This window comes from Microchirus variegatus, assembly GCF_963457635.1.
Source record: "Microchirus variegatus genome assembly, chromosome: 8".
NCBI lineage: Eukaryota > Metazoa > Chordata > Actinopteri > Pleuronectiformes > Soleidae > Microchirus > Microchirus variegatus.
This window is the reverse complement of record NC_139809.1, coordinates 17,635,438-17,660,599: the sequence shown is the minus strand read 5'-3', so window position 1 is coordinate 17,660,599 and position 25,162 is coordinate 17,635,438. Positions and strand designations below refer to the sequence as shown.

The 25,162-nt window shown below is 39.4% G+C and overlaps 2 protein-coding genes across 5 annotated transcripts; both read right to left on the bottom strand.

The window, feature by feature from the left end:
* Positions 1-599: 599 nt before the first annotated feature.
* On the bottom strand, positions 600-6,109 carry LOC310931300 (guanylyl cyclase inhibitory protein; the record flags this gene model as incomplete). Its single annotated transcript, XM_083894427.1, has 5 exons — positions 600-736; positions 2,783-2,888; positions 2,999-3,148; positions 5,024-5,156; positions 6,039-6,109. The coding sequence occupies 5 exons, from the start codon at positions 6,107-6,109 to the stop codon at positions 600-602; spliced, it is 597 nt and encodes a 198-aa protein (XP_083750553.1).
* A 2,205-nt stretch (positions 6,110-8,314) lies between these two features.
* On the bottom strand, positions 8,315-24,472 carry bmal2 (basic helix-loop-helix ARNT like 2). 4 transcript variants are annotated; one of them, XM_083894377.1, is made up of 17 exons: positions 24,274-24,472; positions 20,367-20,496; positions 20,232-20,285; positions 20,096-20,137; positions 19,803-19,960; positions 19,389-19,468; positions 18,861-18,953; positions 17,665-17,782; positions 16,566-16,715; positions 16,237-16,480; positions 16,040-16,146; positions 14,055-14,205; positions 13,892-13,962; positions 13,667-13,781; positions 13,500-13,590; positions 12,681-12,780; positions 8,315-10,444 (listed from the first exon to the last, which is right to left on the bottom strand). In XM_083894377.1, exons 1-17 carry the CDS (start codon positions 24,332-24,334, stop codon positions 10,287-10,289), a joined length of 1,923 nt encoding a protein of 640 aa, XP_083750503.1. In that variant the 5' UTR covers positions 24,335-24,472; the 3' UTR covers positions 8,315-10,286. The 4 variants fall into 4 exon arrangements, with proteins under 4 accessions (XP_083750503.1, XP_083750501.1, XP_083750500.1 ...); XM_083894375.1 differs by having other exon boundaries at positions 8,315-10,459; positions 13,892-13,950; XM_083894374.1 differs by having other exon boundaries at positions 8,315-10,459; positions 13,667-13,778; positions 13,892-13,950.
* Between the last annotated feature and the right edge of the window lie 690 nt (positions 24,473-25,162).

Sequence of the window (25,162 nt, the reverse complement as noted above, 5' to 3'; positions counted from 1 at the left end):
GAAGATATAACCCCCCAATTCAATTGCTTAAATCGTCATGTATTGATCTCTTGTCGTCTGTATCTCAATCTGCATTGTGTTTCTTCATTTTATTAAAATATAATATTAAAACCTTATAAATACATCATCATAAAACTTTCAGTCATGGTCTGAAAAACAAAATGTTAGTGCAATTAATTTTATATAGAGTTTATTTGCTATTACTGATTAATTGGTCAAACGCAAAAAAAAAAATATTATTATTACAATAAATAAATGAGATGATTCAAATTCAAAATTCAAAGCAACTGCATGTGTCACAGTAACAGGCATTAAATAACAAAGGTATTCACAACCTGGGCACCAAGAGCAACGAAATAATAACATGAGATAAAGTTTCTGTGTTGTTCTTTATTTTATCAAGATATGAGCAGCAAAGAAAACACCAAAAAATGAACCAAACTGCAGCACAAAAATTTATCAAAACGACTGTTTCCAGACCACCACCAAAATCTAATTTTAAAATCAATGTTTACTTCCTGGATTATCATCTAAAATGGCTGCATGTGCAGCTGGTTTTTAAATCTCTGCTCTTGATGAATAAAATGGTGGACTCCATGTCAACCATGGGTCCCCAGAGTGGTGTCCCTCCTCACTGGCCTCTCCACCTTCACAGTGTTGGGGTCACATTCCAACATCTCTCTGATCCACTCATCACCCAGAGCTCCTTCTATGAACTCCTGCAGACTGATGATGGCTGTGGACACGACAAAAAGCAGAGGACAGACGACTGAAGTCATGTGCATACAGGTGATGTCCATAGATAAGATGATGTTCATGCAGACCTAGACGTTTAGATTGTGTTATTGTTATTGTACATCCTCACAATTATTCCTGAATATTTTTCTACTTTAATGTTATTATTCCTTTCACCTGTTTATAGTAGTGTTTATTGAGCTGCACTGTAGGGGACTGAGAGAAACGCAATGTTGTGTGTCTTAGTTGACTTAGACTTTGATTAATGTCACGTATTCAACAGTTTAATGTGCTTTAATGATTGAGTTTCAGAAGTGAATGATTAAAATAAGTGAATTAAGTGAAAGAAGGAAAGAAGTTTAGATTCAGTAAAGTCACTTGTAAGTTTCAAGTTTCAAGTTTTTTATTTGCCATTTATGCTTAAACAACAGTCCAGGCACATTGGAAATATTTTGCGGGTTCCACAAGTCAGTTTTTTATTTTTTTCTTCTTTTTGTAGATGATTAGTTGGCCTCAGAGTGAGGTGATAAGGAGTGTTTGGGATTGACTACACACACACATTTCCCTTAACAGTTCATGTTTATTTTCCTAGTGTAATTTATTATAGGTGTTTTTGTTACAGGATTACAGTTGTTTTTTTTGTCTGTTTTAGTTAACCTACTACTACTACTAGTACTACTAACCTAGACAATGGTACAGTCCAATTAGGGTGGAGCTAGGAGGGATATAAGAAGCCACCTGGCCTTTGGTGGGGGAAGAGATTATGGCAGCTAACGTAAGCAGAGGCTGTAAATGTATACGAGTTTGTGTAATGTGTGTATACTTATATTATTCATTGATTTACCCATAGTATTTTTTGTCATTCACCTTATTGTCTAACAATGTCCATGAATTCATACTATAATTAAGATCTGCTATGTTCTGTATGTTGCATTTTTCTTCCGCGTGTCCTCTTTGTTTTTTATTTCTGTCTTTTGGAAAATAATAAATTAGTGCTGGGCTCTAGGTTAACACATGTTAATGCGTGACGCGTTTCCATGACGACTGACCGGAAAAAGACGCGCGTGACGTCATGTTTACGTGCCGCGGCACCGTTTACCAGTTAGCTGCATTAGCTCGTTTAGCGCCATTAGCGCGCCTACAGTGGAACTGGAGCGGTCTGTTTATTAAACGAAAAGAGCAGCGCTACAAATAACCAGCGTACCTGTGTACTGCGTGTGTAAAGTTAAGCGTTAGAGAGCAGAGGTGTCAAACTCATTTTTGTTCAGGGGCCACATGCAGCGCAATTTAATCTCAAATGGGCCGGACCAATAAAATAATAGCATAATAACATCTGAGTTTTTTTCCCTTTTGTTTGACTTTTAATGAAGTATCTTTTTGACAAAATATGAGAAAAAATAACTGCAATTTCAATAATATTATCTCTAAATTTACCATTTACACATCACACAGGTAGTTTAGTATAGTATTTCAACAACAAACTAATCTTGCGGGCCGGATCAGACCCTCCGGCGGGCCGGTTCTGGCCCACGGGCCGTATGTTTGACACCCCTGCTTTAGAGACTCATTTTAACAATCCGGAGTCACCTAAACATGACGTCACGTGCGTCTTCTTCCAGTCAGTCGTCATGGAAACGCGCCACGACGCCGTTAACCGCCGTTAACGCGCCAAGCACTATAAATATATAGAAAATAAACACATTTGACTATACATTTGTTATTTGCCGGGGACCTTGGGTTTTTCTTCTGTTACTTTTTTGGTTAATAAAATGAATGAATTATTGTTTCCTGACTCTTCAAGTAAAACCTGTTTCAGTGCTGCCAGCCACACCAAAAATCTATAATGTTACATAATCTGATTGTATTATTTTTCTCACTCAATAAGAAAACAAATAACCTTATTGAGTATTTTTGCTTCATTGACCCGAAAATAGTAAAAAAAAACATAGTGGTATAACGTCAGTATAATGAAGAGGGAAAACAACAACAGAGTGTCATGTCCAGCACTAAGAATTCAGGGGCAGAAAAGAGGAAATCATGTCTTCACCGTTATTGTCTTTATCTAATCTCACAAATATCCTGTTGGTGCATTCTTCAGCAGTGAGTGGGTTGGGTTTGGCCAAAGCAGCAGCCACACTCATCTTATAAACAGCCTGTGAACAAAAGGAACCACACGAGTTAAAGATGCAGCATCTGTGGGATTATAATGAGCTTGATTTTGTGTTGATGTATGACACACACGTACACACACACGCGTACACACCTGCATGATGTCCAGCATTTCCTCCTTGGTAATGGCTCCATCTCTGTCTTTGTCAAAAAGCTTGAAAGACCAGCGCAGTTTCTCCACAGCTGAACCTTCAATGAGCATACTGATGGCCATGACATACTCCCTGAAGTCAACCAGCCCGTCCTAAAGGAAAGCACCATCATGTTCATAGACTGGACTGATCCATCCATCCATCCATCCATCATCTACCGCTTTATCCTCCACCGGAGGGTCATGGGGGTGCTGTGCCAATCTCAGCTGACATAGGGCGATAGGCGGGGTACACTCTGTACAGTTCACCAGTCCACCACAGGACCACACATAGAAACAAACCATTCACTCGCACTCTGACTCCTACAGTCAATTTAGAGTGACCAATTTACCTAATCCCCATATTGCATGTTTTTGGACTTTGGAGGAAGCCGGAGAACCCGAACAAAACCCACGCACACGGGGGGAGAACATGCAAACTCCATGCAGAAAGGCCCTTGTTCCAACCTGGGCTCGAACCTGGCGAAGGCGAGAGCGCTAACCACTACACCAACCGTGGGCCCGACTGGACTGATCATTTTAACAAATACATCATGATTCAGTGCATCATTAGTGCCTTGTTGTTAAAGGTGCTACACGTAAGACATGCTTTAGATCTGTCATCAGGTAAAGGAAACATGTTCGTCTTCAACTTAAACAATGTTCACCCAGAGGAGAAGAAAAATGAGGGTCTGCAGTTGTGATGTGTTCAAATGTAGACACTGAAAGTGAAGATGGACGACAAACATGTCTGTATGGATGCTTTTCTCCTGTACAGGGAAGCAAAACGGGGACGTTCAGCCAAATTTAGCTAATGTGCTCTCTCTCCCTCTTTCTTGCTTCAGTGGATATTTAACCTATAGAATGTTTGTTCACTCTGTTATTGTTGCTCTAAAGCAGACACACTTTTAACTTTTTTTCAATTTCTGTCTGCTGAGATGTTTAAATTAACCAAATTGGTTTGACTGTTTATAAAAATTGAGCTGTCCAGGATGTACCCCGTCAGCCTACGTCAGCTGAGATTGGCACAGCACCCCTGCGACCCTCATCGAGTTATAAGTTCTATGTGGATTATCTTAGGTGTAAGTTTCACTGTAGATGCCACTGTGTCAGAGTAAATGTACGTGGAACACAGCATAACTGAAGGATTTTTTTTCTTTCGCCTAAAAAAATATTGCATTTTAAAGCAAATATCACCTTTAATATGTGCAGTACGAGCTAAAAAACACATGGAGGTCATGTAACACCATGTGGATATGAGCTGTGCAAAGTCTGATGCTGCTGAAATGAAGCAGAGTGAAATTACAGAGGTTTTAGTAAAGAGATGTCTGGGCGTCCTCACTTTTGGCACAGTTTGGCACCATCTGTGCTATTTGAGATTTCTTACGTACCAAATTATTAAAAACCCATTTAATTTTATTTATATGTCACTACAGGTCTAAAAAATACTTGTTTTGAAAAAATTAAAATTAAAAAGATAACTCGCTAAATCGATGCTTCCTGTGCGTAATAACAACTCTGTGACTCTGCAGCTTCTTCAGTTACAGCGCCATAGCTCTGGCTTACCTTGGTCAATTAGGGTGATTGACAGCTCGTTTTAAACCTCTAAACTGGTAGAATCAGACCTCGGTCTCCAAATGCGTGTGAATCACTTCATTAGCGAGTCAAAAGGACATGAATGCATATGATGCATTTGTGCGGACATTCGATCTTCTCTAATCAGAACGATCTAATGTCGCTCTGTAATGATCAATCAGACCGGGATTTGTTTCCAAAGCATGCTGGGTTAGTGTAGTTCTTCATTAGAAGTGGTTTTGTTCTGGTGGAAATAACAGTATTAAAAAGTGCAGCCTCCTAATTACACATTTCCTTCAGGTAAACGTGAGCTCAAATCAGCTCCTGCCCCATTTCCCAACATCACATGAACATGGTTGTCAGAATTCCTGAAAAGTATTCATGTGCTGTTGTCATTCAGTGTGAATCTCTCACCCCGTTACTGTCCAGTGTGCGGAATATCTGTTGTGCATACTCAGCCGACTCTCTGCCCACTGTTCCATCACAGAAATGCCTTTGAAACTCATGGAGAGTGATCAGCCCACTTGGACATTCATGAATAAACTTCCTATGATTCAAAATAAAGGCATGTATTAGAAACAAATTTAATCACACACAAATAAAACAAACATGAAGGCACTTTTAGATGAGCCAGATTTGTGGCAGGAGACATGTGCCCTCTAAAGCGAGATTAAGGTCAACCCAGCCCTGCTGTGGATTATCCACATCTGAAAGCCTGTGCAAATGTTGGGATGAGTGTTAAGATAATTAGACCAAATGATTTTGAACCAGTTTACAACAGCATGTCAACATGAGGCTGAAGGATCAGCAATGTGAAGTCATGTAAATAAACTATGGATGAGGGCACTATGTAAGAGAAAGCTTCAACCATTAACCTATAGATTATTTTGACAATTGATTAATTGGTTTGAGTGTTTTGTTTTTTCAATAATTAAAACACGTTTCTCTGAATCATTTTTCGTTTGGTAAACACCGATCAACATTTTATGGATCAAACAGGTACTCAATTAATCGACAGATTCATCCATCCATCATCTACCGCTTTATCCTCCACCAGAGGGTCGCGGGGGGTGCTGTGCCTATCTCAGCTGACATAGGGCGATAGGCGGGGTACACCCTGGACAGTTCGCCAGTCCATCACAGGGCCACATATAGAGACAAACAACCATTCACTCACACTCTCACACCTACGGTCAATTTAGAGTGACCAATTCACCTAATACCCATATCGCATGTTTTTGGACTGTGGGAGGAAGCCGGAGAAAACCCACGCACACACGGGGAGAACATGCAAACTCCTTGCAGAAAGGCCCTTGTTACAGATTAATCTATTATGAAAATAAAATCTGCTAAACGCATGTTCTTTGCCTGAACACACGCAGAACATACTGGAGTTTTGTTGGTACGAACTTCCAAGTGAAAATCTTACCTGAACCACTCGTACAGCTCTGTAACATAAGTCTCTCCTCTCCTACAAGGCAGGTTAGCGGCTTGGCCCATTGTGTCCAAACAGAGCAACAGCTCTGCTTTTACCACCGACTTTATATACACAACAAATCCCTGCTTATATACTCTACCACTCTGTCTTAATTACACAAAACCACTTCACCACATCTAACAAATGACTCAAACAGAGGTTAGAACAACCAGAAAAATAAAATAAACAGAAGCCTGGTGCTTCTTATTTGGTCTCACTAAGGACATAAAATCTCAGAATGAAATGCAATTGACTCTGGATTCAAAAGATGTCAAAACAAGTTTGAAAATATGGTCAAAAGTTCTTGTGAGGGTTTAGTAAACAGTTTATTAACAACATGACAACCTGGGTCGACATGCCAGGCATGTTAAAGGTAGCAGCAGTAATGCAATTAACAAATACAGTAAGTGTTTCTCCCCTCCGAGGCCACAAATCAAACGAGAACAAACTCATAAAAATGGCAGGAAGTAATACAATGGAGGCAGTAACACGCTCTTAAATGCAGTCCTTCCTCCTGTGCAGGTCCGTATCATGTTTAGCCAACACATTTTTAAAATCTAACAGCAATAAATGATACAAGAACAGCATGCAACTACACACAACACCACACAGGGCATGGAATGAAAACATAATGTTGGGTTTTAGTTTACAAAGTCTAGTGTTTGGTTTTTAATGGAGACAGAAGCAAAACGTGACATTTTGAGGCTGAAATGAGAACAATGTGGAGGAATAACGGCTACAAGGGAGTAAATAACAATATAAAATTGACATTTTTGCTTTTAAAAAGGACCAGTCTGTGTCTATGGCACAACATCACAGCTCCAGTTGTGTAGTTAGGTATCGAGTGCTGAATCCAAACACAAACAAGCTTCCACATTAGGCTTGCGCCAGGTGAGTCCTACGATACATTTCTGGTCCCAATATCAGGCAGAGCGAAACCCTAAAAGCAACAACAGGTTCATAAATGTGACCAAGCACAAATGTCCAAAGGCACTTCAGACACAGGCAGGAGAATTGTTTTGAGTTTGGCTCCTTCACCCACAGACTCCTCTTAATTCAAGCATCAGAGAAAAGACCCACAACCAACAGTCTACTATCCTAAAAACTAGAGATTCCATGGAAAAATCATCGACACCGAGACAGGAAATAACTATAAAACGTGGCCTCTAATAACAATATAAACAATGGCATAGCTTATAAGCTACTCAGTATCATCGGTTATTGTTCATGTGGAAAGTGACCGCTATATTGTCACATGACTGGTTCATGTACTGCTGACAGAGTGAAGCTGCCGATACACAGTCTAAATAAACACTTCACACAGAAATGTGATTATTATGCTTATTGATAATGCAAAACTTTAAAGGGTGACACATATACTCAAACATCAATGCCCCAAAAAAAGAGTGCTGAAAGATTTATGCAAGCCACCCAATTGTGATTTTCTGATTTGACTTATTACAAGTCAGTCCTCGGATCAATATATTCACCATTACACATTTAGAACACTTTAGTACATGAAATCCCATCAAAATGTGAACTACTATACTCTAAAATAATGAGAAAATCTATATACTCAATTAAAAAAAAAATTGGCAAACAACATAGAACGATTAAAATGCAGCCTTCACAATTTGCTAATTGCACCGTTTCAAATTAAATTCAGTTCAGCCTTAATTTACAATTATTAGACTCTAACTTTAAATGTATGGATACTTTGAAATAGAGAATGTACATCAAAATGTAGTCATATCTATAGTTTTTTTTTTTAATACTGAGCATTTTTGGTTACCATTTGGCCAGAATTATGGCAGCAGTTTAAAAAAAAAAATTATTATGTATTTTCACATTTAAGTTAATTAATGTGAAATACATAAAGGCTACTGTGCAACTGTGAGTATGGGAAGGGATGCAGGATTCACAAGTCAGCAGTACATTGTCGGCCTTCTGCAGTTTTATTTCTTAAAGTCAAGTGTGAATTAAGCGTTAATTACTTAAAGTCTCTTATTGATGGAATGATAGCTCTGCATAGCATAATCCCTTTAAACGAATGCAGGTGCATGACCACACTGTGTTTCTGAGAATCACATGAAACATTAACATGTCTTTTCAAAGACCATCAGTGCATCAAATGACATATATGGGGGGGGGGGGGGGGGGGGGGGGTACAACGGGGGGTACAACGGCTACACTTATGGCTTTCCTTCCAGAATACAAAGCAGAGAGTAAGTTTCTGTGAGGCAGCTTTAAGCTTCTGTCGCTCCCTGAGTTTTCACTTCTATCACCATACTCGTCCTGAAATGACTCTGCTGTCCAGCTCAAACCTTTCAGAACTACTGCAAATCTAGGAGATTGTGAAAGGTCATCCAACAAAACCGACTGCTCTCTCACCAATTTGTTTATGAAGGTGGATGTTTTCTGCCTAAAGGGGTTAAATGCTAAGATCTAAAATCAAGGGCAGTTTTTAAGGGTTTAGTAAATATGGAAAATATTATTCCTATACAAACAAAGGTAGATATGGCCTAATATGGCGTACATAACAAATGCACACACATTAAAAGTACGATTATGAACAGATTACTAAATGTAGCGGCAACAGCAAACACTTTTTTTTATGATCAAGTAATCAGTCAAGTGTGTTTCTTTTAAGTTCCCATTTTTCAACTTCTTAAATGTATATAATTACCTATATTATCTTTGGTTTGTGGACTACATCATCATTTTGAGGTTTGGTGAACATTAACCGACAGTCAGGTCAACGGCTCTAGACACATCCTGAGTGACTGGACCATACCTTCACCAGGAAAATCAGATCAGTGTTTCCTCTACATTCATTTAGCAGCTGCTCAAATGTCATTCACTATCTCAAATAACTTGCACCAGTAAGCCCCTAAAGCCGCAAATTAAAAATCCATTATTAGGCCCTTTTTAACTATTCTAACTTGAACGAATGAAGACAGTGCTGCAGTGACACTGAAGCTGTAAAAGATTGTAGAGGAAATACTAATCAGTTAGTGAAGAAATTATTATTCGACAGATGAATCAATCATGAACATAATGGTTAGTTGCAGCGCTGCACACATATACTGTTTATTCAAGTGAAGTTAGTGGATTGTTTCGCAGTAAATGTTCAGATGTAGACGAGTGAAAAATCTCTGAGCAGCACATCACTGAGTGACTCTCAGAGTCGGAGGTTATGGAGGTGTGATTTTACATGGTTCACTGCCTGAGAACAGTTTTGGATCCTGTGGGGTCACAGAGAAGTGCCAGGTTGCATTTTTAATGAAACATACAGTACCTAATCAAACTACGGCCTTAAAAATAGTTATCTTTTCAGTGCACTTTTATTCTTTGTCACTCCCAACCTTTGATTAAAACTATACTTACCTTTCTTGCTTAAATTGCTCCTAATAAGCGTATGGCACTCTAAAACGTAAGATAAACCCACCAGGTTTTGAAATTCATCATTATTTAATTCTCATATTATAATGATAAAAGTATGACCAATTAAAACATTCGGACCGAATAAAATAATTGGCCGAGCTCCCCGTCTGTCTTCTGTCGCGCGCCTCGACTCCGTCTCTGTCATGCGTCACACAAGCATGCGTCACAGCTTGTGAGAGCATTTCTGACAGAGCAGTGTTACCAACATGGCGACTTTGTCACTAAATCTGCAGACTTTTTGTGGTGTTTGGAGACTCTCACGTCAAAGCACTCTATCACTCTGCAGTTACTGTGCTCAACAAGCAGCAGGTGTTGCTGGGATTTACTAAGTGCTGTGAGACATGCAAGAAAGGTAAGTATAGCTTTAAGTGGGAGTGAAGAAGGAAAAAAAACCGAGCAGATCCCTCAAATTGTCATGATGTAAGCTTAGTCTGTTTTTCATGGGTTCTTAAACCATTTCAGTTAAACAGAGGATGAACAGTAGATGTGAGGAAAGAAGACCAGTGTTTTCAGGGCAGGAGGACCGCTGTAAGGCTTTAGAGGTAAATGCAGTTTTGCTTAATTGTCACTGACCTTGAACGTGTAAGAGCATACACCCGAAGACTACACAGCTTATGTGGGGAAATAGGTAGCAAATAAATTAAGTCCTTAAAAATCAAATGTGGTGTAAGCATTCGAGCAGTTCATCTTACCCAAAAAAAAAAGGTCAGAGTATTTTTTACAGTGTGCTACAGCGTCACACTGCAAGAGCAGATTCTATAAAGACCAGTGCATCTCTTCAAAGTCAACAGTGTCGCTCAAGTTTGTGTCCGTCTCCAGGAGGCTCATGATCACTGCCATGGCTGCTTCATCGTTGCTCAGACTACTAAGGCCTGGTCCAACCACACTGTCCAAATCCAGCTGGGAATTCTCACCTGAGGAGAGATGAGCTGGCAGACAGGAAAAACAAAACAAGGTGAAAAATCGAACACTCCTCTATTGAAGGAAATTTCAGATAAAATGTAGTAATCCCATAACAACAACATTCATTTTACCTAAATGCTAAACATGTTTTAATTCAGTTTAAAGTTGGGCACAGACTGTACTTTTCATCTACAGAAGACATAAAACGACACTTCACTGCTTTGCGTCGAATGGTCAGCAGATCAAGACATTATTGAATTTATTTATTCAATGTCTGAGAAAAAAAAGAATCTACTGCACTTTCTTACTAAAGCCTCGTTTATACTCGCGGGTGATGCCGTGGCGTGGGGCTCCGCAGACGGTGCATGACCATATAAGTATGTACGGAGGCGTTTATACTCAGCGCGTTGTTCATTGCAGTATTCGCCGCAACAGCAGAGGGCGTACAACCAAAATATTCAACTTGTACTGCTGGTAAACGTCCGCTGCCCAGCAACAGTAGTAAACAACAACTTTCTGCATATCGCGTACGTTGGTCTCAAAATGACTGTCCGTCTCACGGTGCTTCACCTATTTGGACAAACATACCATAATCCACCAGAATTCACAGAAGAAAAAATTCAGAGGTACGTGCCCTAGCACCGCGCCACCTTTTGGAGCTCACTCGCCCGGCGCTGCACAGGATATGACATCATTTTGGGCGTGCACACTACGGCGAGTATAATCAGCTTTTGGGAAGGAATTGAAGGAGTAAACTGTCATTGTCATCCTAGCTGCAGGACTGGTTTTTAAGAAACCTTTAAAATGGTTTGTTTAGTGTGCTGCTGGAGGTTTATTGGGAGTTGGCCTGTCGCGATATTCAATAAATCAATTAAAATTAGCTCGATAATTTTTTTGTCCGCGATAAATGCCATTTGCATGCTTTTTTGTTTTCCCCGTCTCTCTCTCTCTCTCTGCCGGGTCCTAAAGTGTGTGAAATTTGATGTAGTATGCATGCCAGGTGGCTAGGTGGCGCTGTGAAGCACTGCCATACAACAACACCAGGAGCGCTCCCATGCGCTGAAACTTCCTTCTACTTCTCTCTAGTAGCGCTGAGTAGCCCACAGTCGAAAACCAAAACATTGACTCGGGGTAATTGCTGAAATGACTCCTGGATAGGTATCAGAGCAGCTAAGGCGACTGATGGATTCTAATCCACATGTTTGTTGTTGTTTGTCTGTACTGCACATGGATCTGACGTCAGCGATAGCCAGCGCGACGACGCTGAAGTTGGCACCACATTCGCCTCAGGTTCTCTAAAGAGAACCGGGGCGAATGTGGTGCCAACTTCAGCGTCGTGCCAGCATGAGCAGCTCAGAAAACCCTTTAGACGGGAATGTGACAGCGGAGCGTTTTTAAGATTTCCACTCTGGAGGGTGGGTTCATTTTTTTTTGCGTTTTTAAGCCCCAAAAACGCTGTCGCCGTCTCAACGTAAGGCACATCTGATAAAATATTTTGTCGGTTTCATAGGAGCGTTGCCGTGTAAAGCCAGAGTAACGATGAGTGAACCCTCATGTCAGTCACATGGTGTGTGTGGAGGCGGGACTCCTGGCGTAGCCTACCACAGCAGAGTGCAGCTAACCCATTTTATTTATTGCTTGTTTGTTAAATTATTGTGTTCTAGTGTTAAATATTCCTTAAAAATAAAAGTTTATTTCTCTTTGAAAAGGTGTACCTGCATTATTATACCATTATCATTGTATTAGATGAAAATGATCTCAGAACAACAATATTATCGATTATCGCAATAATTTCTGAGACAAATTATCGTCCAGCAAAATTTGTTATCGAGACAGGCCTAATTGGGAGTTGGGAGGAGGGAGTTTTTCAGACTAAATATCATCGACTGGATCATCTAAATGATCAAAAGTAGAAACCAAAAGTAGAAACCGCCGTAACATCACTTCCTGTGACTCATGTTGTTTCTGGCACATCTGTGATGTCAACATGTACGCAGGGGTGACAATGGCAAACATACTCCATAGGGAAGATGAACCACTGGCAATGGATATTGTGTTAATCACTTTTTTCAGCCGTTTGTTTCAGCTGATTGTAAAAACATGTTTTTCGTGTGTATGAGGGGTACCACCAATGTTTTTTTGTTGTTTGATGCCCCTTTCATTTGTTTTTCTTAAATGTGCACATTGGTTTCTGTTGTCCAAACCTTTTGAGAATCAGTAAACATATTAAACATGAGAAAAACATACCCATCAGTGTTTCTCCTCCTGAGAACGCAGCACCTTGGAGCTCGCCCTCTGAGCTGGACTTTCCTGGCATCTCCACATCTGTTGCCTCTCCATTTGGCACCTACAGACCAAAAGAGGAGAAAATTATAGGAGTTGAGTCACCAAAGGGAAAATGGAAAGAACCAAAACTGTCATGCTTCAATTTTGCCTTTAAAACTCTGGAGGAACTTCAGTCATTTTGATATTGTAAATGTTCAAATATGTCTGAAAAATTACAGTTTCAGCTATATTTCTTAAAAAATAAATAAATAAAAAAACATGGTTTGCTGGGTTAGTTAAAAAAATAATTGCAGATAACCATACAAGTAGTAAATACTTAACAGGTACTGCACATCAGAAGAGATATTCTGTTAAATATGTGGTGTTTTATATGAGTTCCACATAATATTATATAATATAATAATATTCTCACCACCTTCAGGTAATATTTTTTGTGGAAATATTGAAAACTGAATGGTCATTTCCTAAATTAAATGCGTAACGGGAGAAAGGGCCACTCAAATGCCCAGATCCTTAACATTACAACACCAAAACCTAATCAGTTCTTTCCTAGTTCATACTCCCTGAAAAAGAAGTCTTTGAGTTTTGCTGTTCCCAGCTAAAATGGCTCCAGTCTGTTTTTATCTTCAGTTAGAAAGTTGGATAAAGTTTTAACTTCCATCATGATGATGGTATGAGGCTGGACATTAATCTTCTGATTAAATATTTTAGACTGTGAATGGGAAAGCAATAAACTGGGACAGACCACACCAGAACAAATATGCATGCACAGAAACGTACATTGTTGCTGATTTGATTGTGAATTTGTGGAGATTTATCCTGTGGTAAACTGAAGGGGCTGACGTTGCCACTGGAAGGTGATGAGTTCATCCTAAAAGCAGCACAAACACAGATTAACAGACATCACAAATGGTAGCATAAAAAATGCATTTTGTGAGGACACGGACCTGTTGAAATCCATCAGCTCATTGGCGATTTGAGTTCCGATGCTTCCAGCATAAATCATAGATCCAGGTGTGGTGGAGATGCCTGGTATAATTGGAAGGGACTTCTTACCATCTTCTAAGAGAAACATGAAGTTAAACAACAGGACAGACAACTGTGCTCTGATCACTACAAAAAGCTTACTACAACCCTGACATCGTTATTTGTAGTCTTATATTTGAACCCACCTTCAGAAGTCTTGGAATTGCTCGACTGTTCAGACTTGTTTCCTGACCGACTGGCTTGACTGTGACCATGCAGGAAAACAAAAAACACCACCGATGAATATGATTCTTTGAAGGCTATAAAGATATTCAGATAAGGCACAATCAGATTAAAGTTTGTACTCACGCTATGACTGTATTCGTTGACACTATGTATTCTACTTCTTTGGTCCAGGGATTTACAAAACTAAACCACTGACTTTGCAGAGTGACAAAAGAGCCATATTTCGTTTTGAACTTATAACAGTTGGTCTCAATTTTCTCTTTACTCCGCAGCACTGTGAAGAAAAAAACAAAGACAAATTTGAGGATTAAACGGAGGAAAACAGAACATCAGTATAACCATGAAGCAGCTTTTGAATGCACAATTATATATTTATATATAGTTATTTTTAATGGAAACCTGGTCGTCATTGTGTTGGGCTTGTTTTTCTGGGTGTGTCTGCGTCACACCAAAATTAAAAAAAAATATACAACTTTTTCAAAAGCAGAGCATATTTAGATACATGCAGATACTCGAGACTTGCACCCAATAAATGACATTCTCTGTATTTCCATCTGGTTTGAAGAAGTGGATCTGGCCAGACACAGCAAGTTTGTTTTTATTTTGAATTCCACACCCACACATCAGGAAAATGCTGATATCATCTTTGTTTTGATTTTATTCATAATTTACTGTATTTTTGCATACTGCATTCTGTGTTTTATGTATTATTTTTTTTTGCACTGCTATAAAGAAAATAAGCTTTTTTTTGCACTACTGCACTACTGATTAGATGCTAAACTGCATTTCGTTGTACTAGGTGTACTTACTTTTGCAACAACAATAAAGTAATCTAATCTAATCTAAATTTCCACGAGGCTGCAGCAACGGCAGAGTCATCGCAGCAGCCTCAATGCTTTGGTTGCTTAGCAACAAGAGATGTAAAATGAGTGCAACCCCTAACGCCTGGTTCACACTGGACACATGGTGTGTGTAACTGCTCACGTTTTTGGTGTAAGTATGGTGTTTCTTATGTTAACATACACTGTCTGGCCAAAATAAAAAGTTGCCACCTTTTTACAGTAGCTGTTTATTGTTGGTAGTCTAGGCAGTTGGTCAGGTCTAGGTTCAGCAATATTATGTGCCAAAAGAATGAGGTCAGCTGACTATCTGAATATACTGACTGACCAGATTATTCCATCAATGATGGCATGGACATATTCCAAGATGACAATGCCAGGATTCATCAGGCTCAACTTGTGAAAGAGTGATTCAGGGAGCATGAGACATCATTTTCACACATGGATTGGCCACTACAGAGTCCAGATCTTAACCCAATTGAGAATCTTTGGGATGTGCTGGATAAGGCTTTGTGCAGTGGTCCGAGTCTCCCATCATCAATACAAGATTTTGGTGAAAAATGAATGCAACACTGGATTGAAATAAATCTTGTGACATTGCAGATGCTTATGGAAACACCACAGTGAATGAGTGTCATAATCAAAGCTAAAGGGTATTAGAGTGTGTGACGCTTCTTTTTCAGGTTGCGACATTGCACGTGTCAATTTTTAAATTTCAGCATGCTTATCTATTGACGATATTATTGATAACATAAAACTGACACATTTTACTGTAGTTGTAGTGTCTAGGCTGAATCTGAATACATGACAAACATCATTTTAAAAGTTTTAGCAGGTGTATGTGGAGAGAGTGGAGGCTACAACTACAGGAATACAATATGGAGGTTGCATATCAGGTGGGTGAACTGCAGATTCTCACTCTGTATCTGTCTAAGTAAACAAAAGTCATGTGCTGGTTTCTGTCAGAGATAAATCAGAAATTAAAGAGATTAAAGGCATGAACAAGATGGCACAGTGGCGCCACACATCATGCATCCAGGGTGACCCAGGCCTAAGCATCTTTGTTAAAATCACACTCCACGTGTTTCTAGATGCTGCATCAGCCGTTAAAGCAGACAAAACTACAAGCACAGGACAAGCTGATATAAAACATAGGGGGAATGAAACAGAGTACTACAAATTTAAAGTGACAATTCAAGATAACATGTGGAAAGATTAATACTAGGTGGTGAAAGGAGGTGAAACTATGAGGTGAAAAACACGTTTTACCTTTTCGATGTCTATCAGCTAAATGTGGTAAGTCGTCTTGATGGAAGTACTCGTAGCATGATGTCCCTAGCAGCTCTTGGGGAAGGTAACCAAGAATGGTTGTAGCTCTGCAGATGATAAGTTATGTGCTGAAGACCATACAAATGTACACATTTAAACCACATACCACACTCTCCCTCCTGCATATTCAGTTTTACCTTTGATCTACAAAGGTGAATTTGCCATCCATGGCGTAGCGTGTGGTGAACTCTGTGGATTTAACTTTGACCTCTCCGTTCACCTGGGGAGAGGAGTGAGAGTGAAGACGTCCCACTGCCACCAGGCAGCTGAAGTGGGAGCTGTCCTGTTTGTCTGCCTCGCCCTCACCCTCTGCTCCCAACTGACTGGTTGGCCAGCTGCGCATGTAGCCTGTGCAGTGAACTGTGCAGTACTTCTGTGACTCTGCAGGTGAACACACAGATCACACACATTAAATCATACAAGCCATATGTTTTCAAAAACGCGATAGGCTGCGTCATGTCCGCACCTTTTTTTTTGGAGGAGCTGGCCTGGAACTCTTTCTCTTCCACTTTTACAGAAATCTTGTTGTACTTCATGCGGCAGAAAAAAGAGCGCCGTGCACCTGAACACAACCGTGCTCCACCGACTGGGAGGTCAGCCTGGACCTGCAGACCGGCTGAGGACATGAAACACGCGTTAATGGGCTCTCTTTCTCACATACAAAGACGTACATACACAAAGAGTCATTAGGCGAGTTTCTTGTGTTAACAGCAGTAAATGGAAACTATTTTCCTTTACTGTCATTTTGAAAATTCAGTTAAAGGGGACATATTATACCCTATTTCTCCAAGTTAAACTAGTTCCCTGGTTCAATCACCCTGCCTAAACAGCCCTGTTCAGAATGCTCTGTTTAGTAGTATCTCTTAAGGTCTACCTTAAAAAAAGTAAAACAAAGCTTAAGGGACAGGAAATGACATCAGCCACAGAGGCTACTGGGAGCTAACAGCAGTTAGCATTTGGAAACGTGATCATTTGCAGGCTCTAGCAGGCACATTGCCGTCATATATAACATGTATCCACTGGACAGATAAATCCTCTGAGGCGGGAAGTTTGTGTAGAACTCTGTGCTGCACTGTGGAGCCAAGAATAAAACTTTTCGCGGACTTCCAGTTTTCGGATACCGTTTCCCTCGCCAGCACTCTCGCGTGTTTTACAGACAAAGCAGACAAAGCAGAGCTCCGCGAGACAACAATTCCAGGAATGTATCGCATTGTGACGTCACAATGAGCGCAGAAGTCAACATAATGGTTTTATCTCCTGTACTTAGACTGAGGAGGACCACAAAAACATGAGTCATCTTTTTTCACACTTTGCCAATTGATTAAATGATTAAAAAGTTGATTTTGCATAATATGTCCCCTTTAAAATTTGCATGGAATTTTAATGGGAAAACAGGTACATGTTTACCAGTAGTGGCTTTCATTTTCGTGAGCCTTCAATTTCTACTGTGTAGCAGTATCTACTTTTTCAAAATGTTCAAATGAAGCAGACTTTTGGGATAAAATGTGTCCCCAAAAGTAGCCTAAAAACAAACCAACAGAGAGAGACACACACAAATGCTTTACTTTTAGCATCTATTAGTCGTTCACGAGGGTATAATTCAGAGGCCGACAGCTGCTCCTTCACTTTTCCCATGTCCTTTGGGTGAATGTAATCAAACAGACTCTGTCCAATCAGCTCCGCCTGTAAAATATGAAACAGCTCATGACTGACAGAAATAACGTTCCCATGTTGATAAACACAAATATTAACTCTATTCTGTATCTAAAGTACTTCCTGCTGACAAATAACATATTGAACAAAGTACACCAACTATGAACTGTTGACCCCGGAGCACACCAGATACTGTATAGAGCAGAGGAACAGATTAAGTAGGAATGAAGCACAGAGGCAATGGGTTATTTCTCAGTCTTCTTGAGGAAATCGCACATGGATTACAATTTTAAGTCAATTTTCTAAATATCCTCACTATTAGGAACAAAGGTGTTCCATCAGCATTAGCATACACGGCTGTCACGACGTTGATTTGTTTTCTTAATGCACAAATTTGTCTGTGATATCAATGTCCATATAGTTAATATAAGCTGCCCTTATTTTACCTAGTGCTCTGTTGGCTAGTCACTGCACAATTCTTTCTAATTACAGACGTGTGCGGTGTAAATGACTGTAATACAAGCAGTTGTAAAACACAGAAATGCAGCCCATATGACAGACCCTGACTCAAAACATTTTCATGTTAAATAAGCTATTTCTCCTCCTTATGATCAGCTGTTCTGACCATGGACCATACAGAGCCATTGCAGAGAGCGAGAGAGAGAAAAAGTCACAGCTCTGAGAAAACATGCATACAACAGCTGAAGTTGATATTGACTTTGGCACTGCAGTCGATATGACAGTGACAGCAAATTTGTAAAAATTTGAACAACCATATTTGCAGATCAATTTCATTATTCACAAAATAAGGGAACCAACTTTGTTACATGACTTATATGAGGTGGTTTCAATTGTCAGCCTTGTTCTTTTAATTTAAATTAAATTTAACACTGATGCGCTCTCTTAAATGACGAGGCAAATATCAGTTTTTTTAACTGTACTTCAGTGTGCATGTGATGCCAAACATGTAGAGAACCCTGCATTGCTGCAAAGTTCTAGTTAATCAACATTACTGCCAAGACGAGACAGTGCAAGCCATCTGGTGTGTCCAGGGTTTTCCTGCTAAATAAAGACTCTGCAGATACAGTAACAAATGTAAAAGTGTTACCCGACTATAATTTAATATCTTCGTGACGGACTCTGAGACAAAAACTATTTTTCCACGATCACATCCCACTACAAACAGGAACCCATCTGCTGCCTGCACAACACAAAAACATGGGCAAGATTAGGAAGAGCCAAAGACAAAGAGGACACTGAGTAAATTAAGTTCATATATTTTGACTAAATAATTTTTTTTATTTCAAAAAACAAACAGAAGCCGTTTAAAATCAGTACTGAAACGAGTACATTACATTACTTGACAGTCAACTTAAAGATGTATATTGATTTTTTTTTTTTTTTTTTAAGTTATAATATTAGCATCAAGAATACAAAAAAGTAAAAAAAAATGTGGTGGGCATTTTGTGTGTTGTCGGTTTCTGCTCACAGTAAAGCAGAAGCATTGCCAATTACCTGTGAGGTTTGCAACTGGTCAAGATAAGGGCTTTAATTGTCATCATTAACTTCTCATGAGATTACGTCTTTCCTTTTAAAAGGTAAAATAGTCAACTACCAATGTCAGTGGGATAATTACCTTAATGACAAGGTGTTTCAGCTCCTCATTTGGAATGAATGAAGGCTTGTAATGAGCTTCAGAAAACGAGCTTGATGAACCTAAAAAAAAGGACAAAGCAAGTGCAAAGTCAGATCAATACATGACAAGAACAATTTACATAGTAAACAAGTTAAAGGAGTGTTCTTTACTGACACCTGGATCTTATTTTCAGAGTTTTAGGACATACTCTAACATACCACTCACTTATTTTTACCATTGGGAGGAGAGAACTTGAGCTTTCAGTTTTACTCCCAAGTAAAAGAGTCCAGAATATTGGCTGCAACTGTTGGGATGTTTATTCAAATTTTAGCTATTGCTGTATTTATTATAGTACAGTAAACTAACTTTCTAAAATGTTAATCTCTGAAACGACAACAAATAGACAATTTGTACCTTTGAGAGATTTGAGGTGCTGCACAGCCATTCTGAGGACAGTGAGTTTGTCCAGCTTTCGGGATAAGGGGTTACAAGTCGGGATCATGGCTGACAGTTTGTCAATGAGGTGGTTCATTTTGTCCCGTCTCCTCTTCTCAATTTGGCTGTGTGGTTCCCTGCAGAGGCATGGAATCAGAAGTCACTTAACAGAAAAAGGTTTTCTGCTTTCATTTTAATGTTCATCTGTGAACTGTGGCGTATTATACAATATAACATCACAAGTACTTAAAATGATAAAATAATAAAGATACCTGATGCATTTCATTTTAACATGTTGGTCATCCCCATCTGACCTGTAAAGAAGATGAACGCAAACAAAAGCAATTAATCCCTTTACAAAACATTTACTTTTCAATCAACCAACTGATCCAGCTCTATGCACAGTACCCGTTTTGGTCGTCTTCCATATCTACATCAGGGATGGAAGCAGATCTGGAATCCCTGTGAAGAAAAAAAGGCTGTCAATAACAATTAATATCAATCTAAGTCCGTGGCTTTTAAACAAATCATATGCATACTCACTGGTTGTCCATGCTGCCCTTACGCTTCCGTGGCATCTCCATGTTCAAGGACGAGCCAGCAGCTGAGGATGCGGTCATCAGGCTGGACAGAGACATACAGCTGCTTTGGTTTTCCTCAACCAGGACACCCTCTGAAAAACACCCACACTGAAATAAACAATGTACTGCGACTAATCATAACTAGAGGGGAGTTGGATTAATAATTTTGTTTGTCATGCTGATGCTTTCTGTGTGATGAAGGAGGCTCACATTTAACCTGACAAGATCACCATGGCACTTACGCTGCAGATGTAACCTGGTCCAGTTCAGTTATAAAATGTGCCACACTTTCATTAATCAGCTTCTTTTACCATTATTTTAAGAGCCGGTGGACTACGGTCAATACTGAAGGTTTGCCAAAACAAGAGTGTCCTTGATTAGGCATCAACTGAGACTGTGTCTGTCACATCACTCTTCAAATGGCCCCACGCAAGTCTACATATTAGACCATTCAAAACGTCTTGAGAGTGAGAACATGACAAAAATGTCACGTTTCTCCATTTTAAGACTAGAAAATGTTAGCCATTTAAATTATTATTGCAACAGATTGGTACTATTGGTCACATTTCAAATGCGTATATTATTCAATGAGGACTTAAAATATCCCAAAAATTATAATTTGAGGTTAGAGAATCAGGAACTCAAAGCACAAAAGCTCAGCTCTGCAAGCCATGAAGAAAATTGTGACCATGTTTTCAACCAGATGTCTTCTGGTGTCTGTTTATTCTCACCTGCAGCCAATGACCTGACTCATAACTGGTTGTTCTGGTGTGGCTGCTTTCAAGTTTCTCTGCCACTAAGTTGACTCTACTGCTGTCTCTTTATTTAAAGCAGAAAGTTTAATGTATGACAAGTCATGACCTGATGTCTTCAGGCACAGTTTTTTACTCCTGGTATGTACAAACCCAAATTTACTTAAATGATCAACAGAGAGACACTGAAGAGAATGGTACGGATGAGAACTCATTTGGTTGTTGTTCATGACACCTCTCTGTAGCTCTGCTTCACAAAATACATTAATAGCCATTAAAAAGTTGGCTGCAATGAATATTTAATTAATCAATTATTAAACAATTACTAAATGAATCGTCAACTATTTAGAGTGTTTCTTCAATAATTAAAACACATTTTCAGATTTGTTCAGCTTCTATTTTCTGGTTTCTTTGCTCCATATAACTAAATAGTATTTGGTTTGTGGACAGTACAAGACATCTGAGAACATCATAATTTCCAGGTCTGGTGAACACTGATCAACATTTCCCATTTTCTGACATTTTACAGACCAAACAAACAAGTACTGGACTAATCATGAAAATAAATCGATAGATTTATAAGTTATGAAAATAATCGTTAGTTGCAGCCATAGAAAGATTAATAACAACCTGATTTATAATCCCACTCCGACTGTAAAACTCTGGATTATAGGGTTAAAAAGAGGACAACTAGATTACTGGACATCACGCCAAACAGACATCCCTTTGCCAACTCCCACAATCTCTCTGTCCAGCTCATGCGTTCATTAACAAGCTCATTCATCCAGTCTTTCAATGAGCATCTGTTACACTTGACAGACGCCATGCTAGGTGCATTTTACTCACACCATCACATTGTTCATGCATGATTTGACGATGATCCATTTTCATAATTTTCTGACACGACTATTGAAATTATTGACTAAACTTTGACATTCTTGTGCACGTGTCAAACTCAAGGCCCGGGGGCCTGATGTGGCCCGACATGTCATTTTAAGTGGCCCGCGAGTGATTAAATGGTCTTAAAAATCTGTGTTACAATAGGTCTATGCTGCTTTAAGGCGTGTGTTGACCATAAACTACTTTTCCCGCCACTAGATCGCAGTGTATCATTGTATATGCATCATGCGACGAGTGAAATTGAGATTGAGACTGTGATCGCAGCAGAATGTGTTCAACGATGAGACAGTGAAAGCTCGCTTTATTGTGGCTGAAGAAATCACCTGTGCTTCAAAGTCTTTTTCTGAGGGTGCGTTTTTGAAGCAGTGCATGCTGAAGGTGTGTGAGCAGGTCTGACCCGACCAGATACAGACTCTTAAAACTGTTAGTTTGTCAAGAAACACCATCGTGGACTGGGTTACATCTATAATGCATCATATTTGTAACTTAAAGTAATAAATACAGAAAGATATTTAACAATATGTTATGGAGCAGGGGTCACCAACCTTTTTGAGACAGAGAGCTACCTTAAGGGTAAAAAATAATATGGAGGGCTACCATATAATATTTTTTTGTTTGTTTACCATTTAAATGATTAATATTATGCATTTAACTGCATACACATTCATTCCAGTGCTTACTCCGAACGATTACCAGTTTTTATAAACAATATCAAAGATATTTTACTGAGAGATCATACGGATACATGCAAGTGAGGTGAAGTGAAGTGAGCCCGCGGGCACCGTTTTGGCTGCCTGCGGGCTACCAGGTGCCCGCGGGCACCACGTTGGTGACCCCTGTTATGGAGTAATTACCTTTATTTTACATTATATTTGGTTACATTTATTCTGTATGACAGTTATATGGCCCTTTGAGGTTAACCATTATGCTGATGTGGCATGTGATGTGGACATTTTATATTTAGTAAGAGCAAACAGACAGTGTTAATAAAGCATTTAGGACTGACAGAGAGATGACATTTTGTTAAGTAACTTAGCCTTCTTCATAGTCTTCATCTTAATAACACAAATATGAAACACACGTCATAGAAACAATATATTATAACAAAAGCATTTTAACTCATTTACAATGTGTTCAAGTCTAGTCAGTTATTGAACTTAAGCTTCAAGTATGTTGTCAGACAACAATACAGCGGTCTGTCTGAAAGGAGTCGATTTTAAATTATCATTCATATGTTAATGATTTCGTCATTACTACATTATCCTTACATTGAACTAGAAGAGTGCTTGTCTCTCCTACAAATGTTTGTGTTCTGTCCATAAATCATTCTAAAACCACAAACTGATTTTCCTCAACTTTCACTAAGAAGCAAAATTTTACTTTAAAATATTTGACATTTTATGGCAATAATAATCAATAGTGAATGACCGGAAAACTTTATCGTGATAAGGTTCTTGGCTTTTTTTTCCAAGAACCTTATTAATGGTTATTGTTTCAACTGTCCCATTTTCTGAAAGCTTATAGTTAAGAAAACAGAATATTAACAGGTACAATCAAAAGCTTAAGGGTCTTGGATGGATGTCACATTCCCCAAACATACAGGTAGCTCAGTGCTTTGACCTAGCTCACGTCACATAGACGGTGAAGCAGAGACTGAATATTTACTTAAAGGCCTAAATTACAGCAAACGTTGGCGCTTGTTTTGCCCAGTGTGACAGCGGTGATTTCACAAACCACGGTGCTTCATTGGCACACACAAAAACTACATAATACATAAACGACATAATTGGCCGCTCTGAGGAGACATTTGACCCAGTAAACAGGCCGTGCTACTTGTGCCAAGTTAGCATTCACCTGGTTTAGCCGCACTGGCTAACACTAGCCAAACGACACTGTACACAACAAACACACACACAATTCACGTTTATTAACGACGTCACTTGTGACAAGCTTAGATACACACATATTCTGCACAATACAGTAACGATATGACACACAGACGTCTTGCGGAGCTCTATAAACCACGTAGATGGCGAGTTTGTTCTACTGATCTACTGACCTAGTTTTGAAATAGCGCAAAGTTACAGTAAGCCGGTGGGGAAAAAAACACACCACCACACGTATCTATTTTAAGGTGAATATACACCGCGTGTTTACAATAGCTGTCCCATTGAGAACAGTGGGGAAAGCGTGTGTGTCGTTTGTTGTTGTTTTTACCTGTCGGTTCACCGCCTCCCGCTCTGTCACCGCCACCGGCCGATGTATTCCTGACCGACATGGCTGGAGCCGGGGCCGGTGAGCCTTGGCCCAGCACTCCACTGCATGGATGAGGCGGTCGACTACTCCGAATTGTTGCTGTGTTGACAGGGTCGGTTCTCAGTGAGACGACATGCAAGCAAATTTAATGTAGTTTATTTTTTCGCAGATAAAGCAAACACGGAGGGAAAGGGAGCTGAAACTCTGGCTCAGTGACGACATGAGAGGTGAAACTTGGACAACACGGAAGGGACTCCTGTCTCCTGCCGGCTCACCGGAGTCACCACCACCGCTGCTGCAGCTGCTGCTGCTGCCTTCACGGCCGTTGGGAAATGTTTACTTCTTCTACTTTTGTTGTGTCCAATTAGTTAAAGGTACACTACTGCCACCTACTGGACTGTAGGTCATCAGGATGACTGTCAGCCTTCACAGATTGAAAGTCTACATAACATGTTCATAGTTACCTGCACATTATGATGAACTGTTGGGTGTTTCCCTATAATGATAAATAACACTCTCTCAATTGCTATTAATACCACCATGTCTGAGCTCAGTTAAATATTCAGTTTGATTATTTTTTTGTTATTGTTTTTTTTTAATTCCAACAAAACTATATCCATCTATTAATTGATACAAGACGTATTGGTTATTTTTTGTTACACAAAATTCAAAGATATTCTCTTTGCTGATATTCTCTTTGCTTGAATGCGTTTTTGAACAATCACGCGTCACCTCCTCATTCCAAACACTAGATGGCAGACATGTCTTATTTAGAACACCAAGATTCATATTCACAGCAATGACGTTCAGACCAACATACATTTTATTTAGCGCTTAAAAAAAAGCCAAA

Bases quoted from the DNA above. Each gene is read 5' to 3' on its own strand.
- bmal2 (XM_083894375.1), bottom strand. From the start codon at position 24,334: ATGTCGGTCAGGAATACATCGGCCGGTGGCGGTGACAGAGCGGGAGGC. The intron at 20,497-24,273 runs GTAAAAACAACA...GGTGTTTTTCAG, and splicing joins GGGAGGCGGTGAACCGACAG to AGGGTGTCCTGGTTGAGGAA. The intron at 13,591-13,666 runs GTCCGTGTCCTC...TGCTGCTTTTAG, and splicing joins GAGCTGATGGATTTCAACAG to GATGAACTCATCACCTTCCA.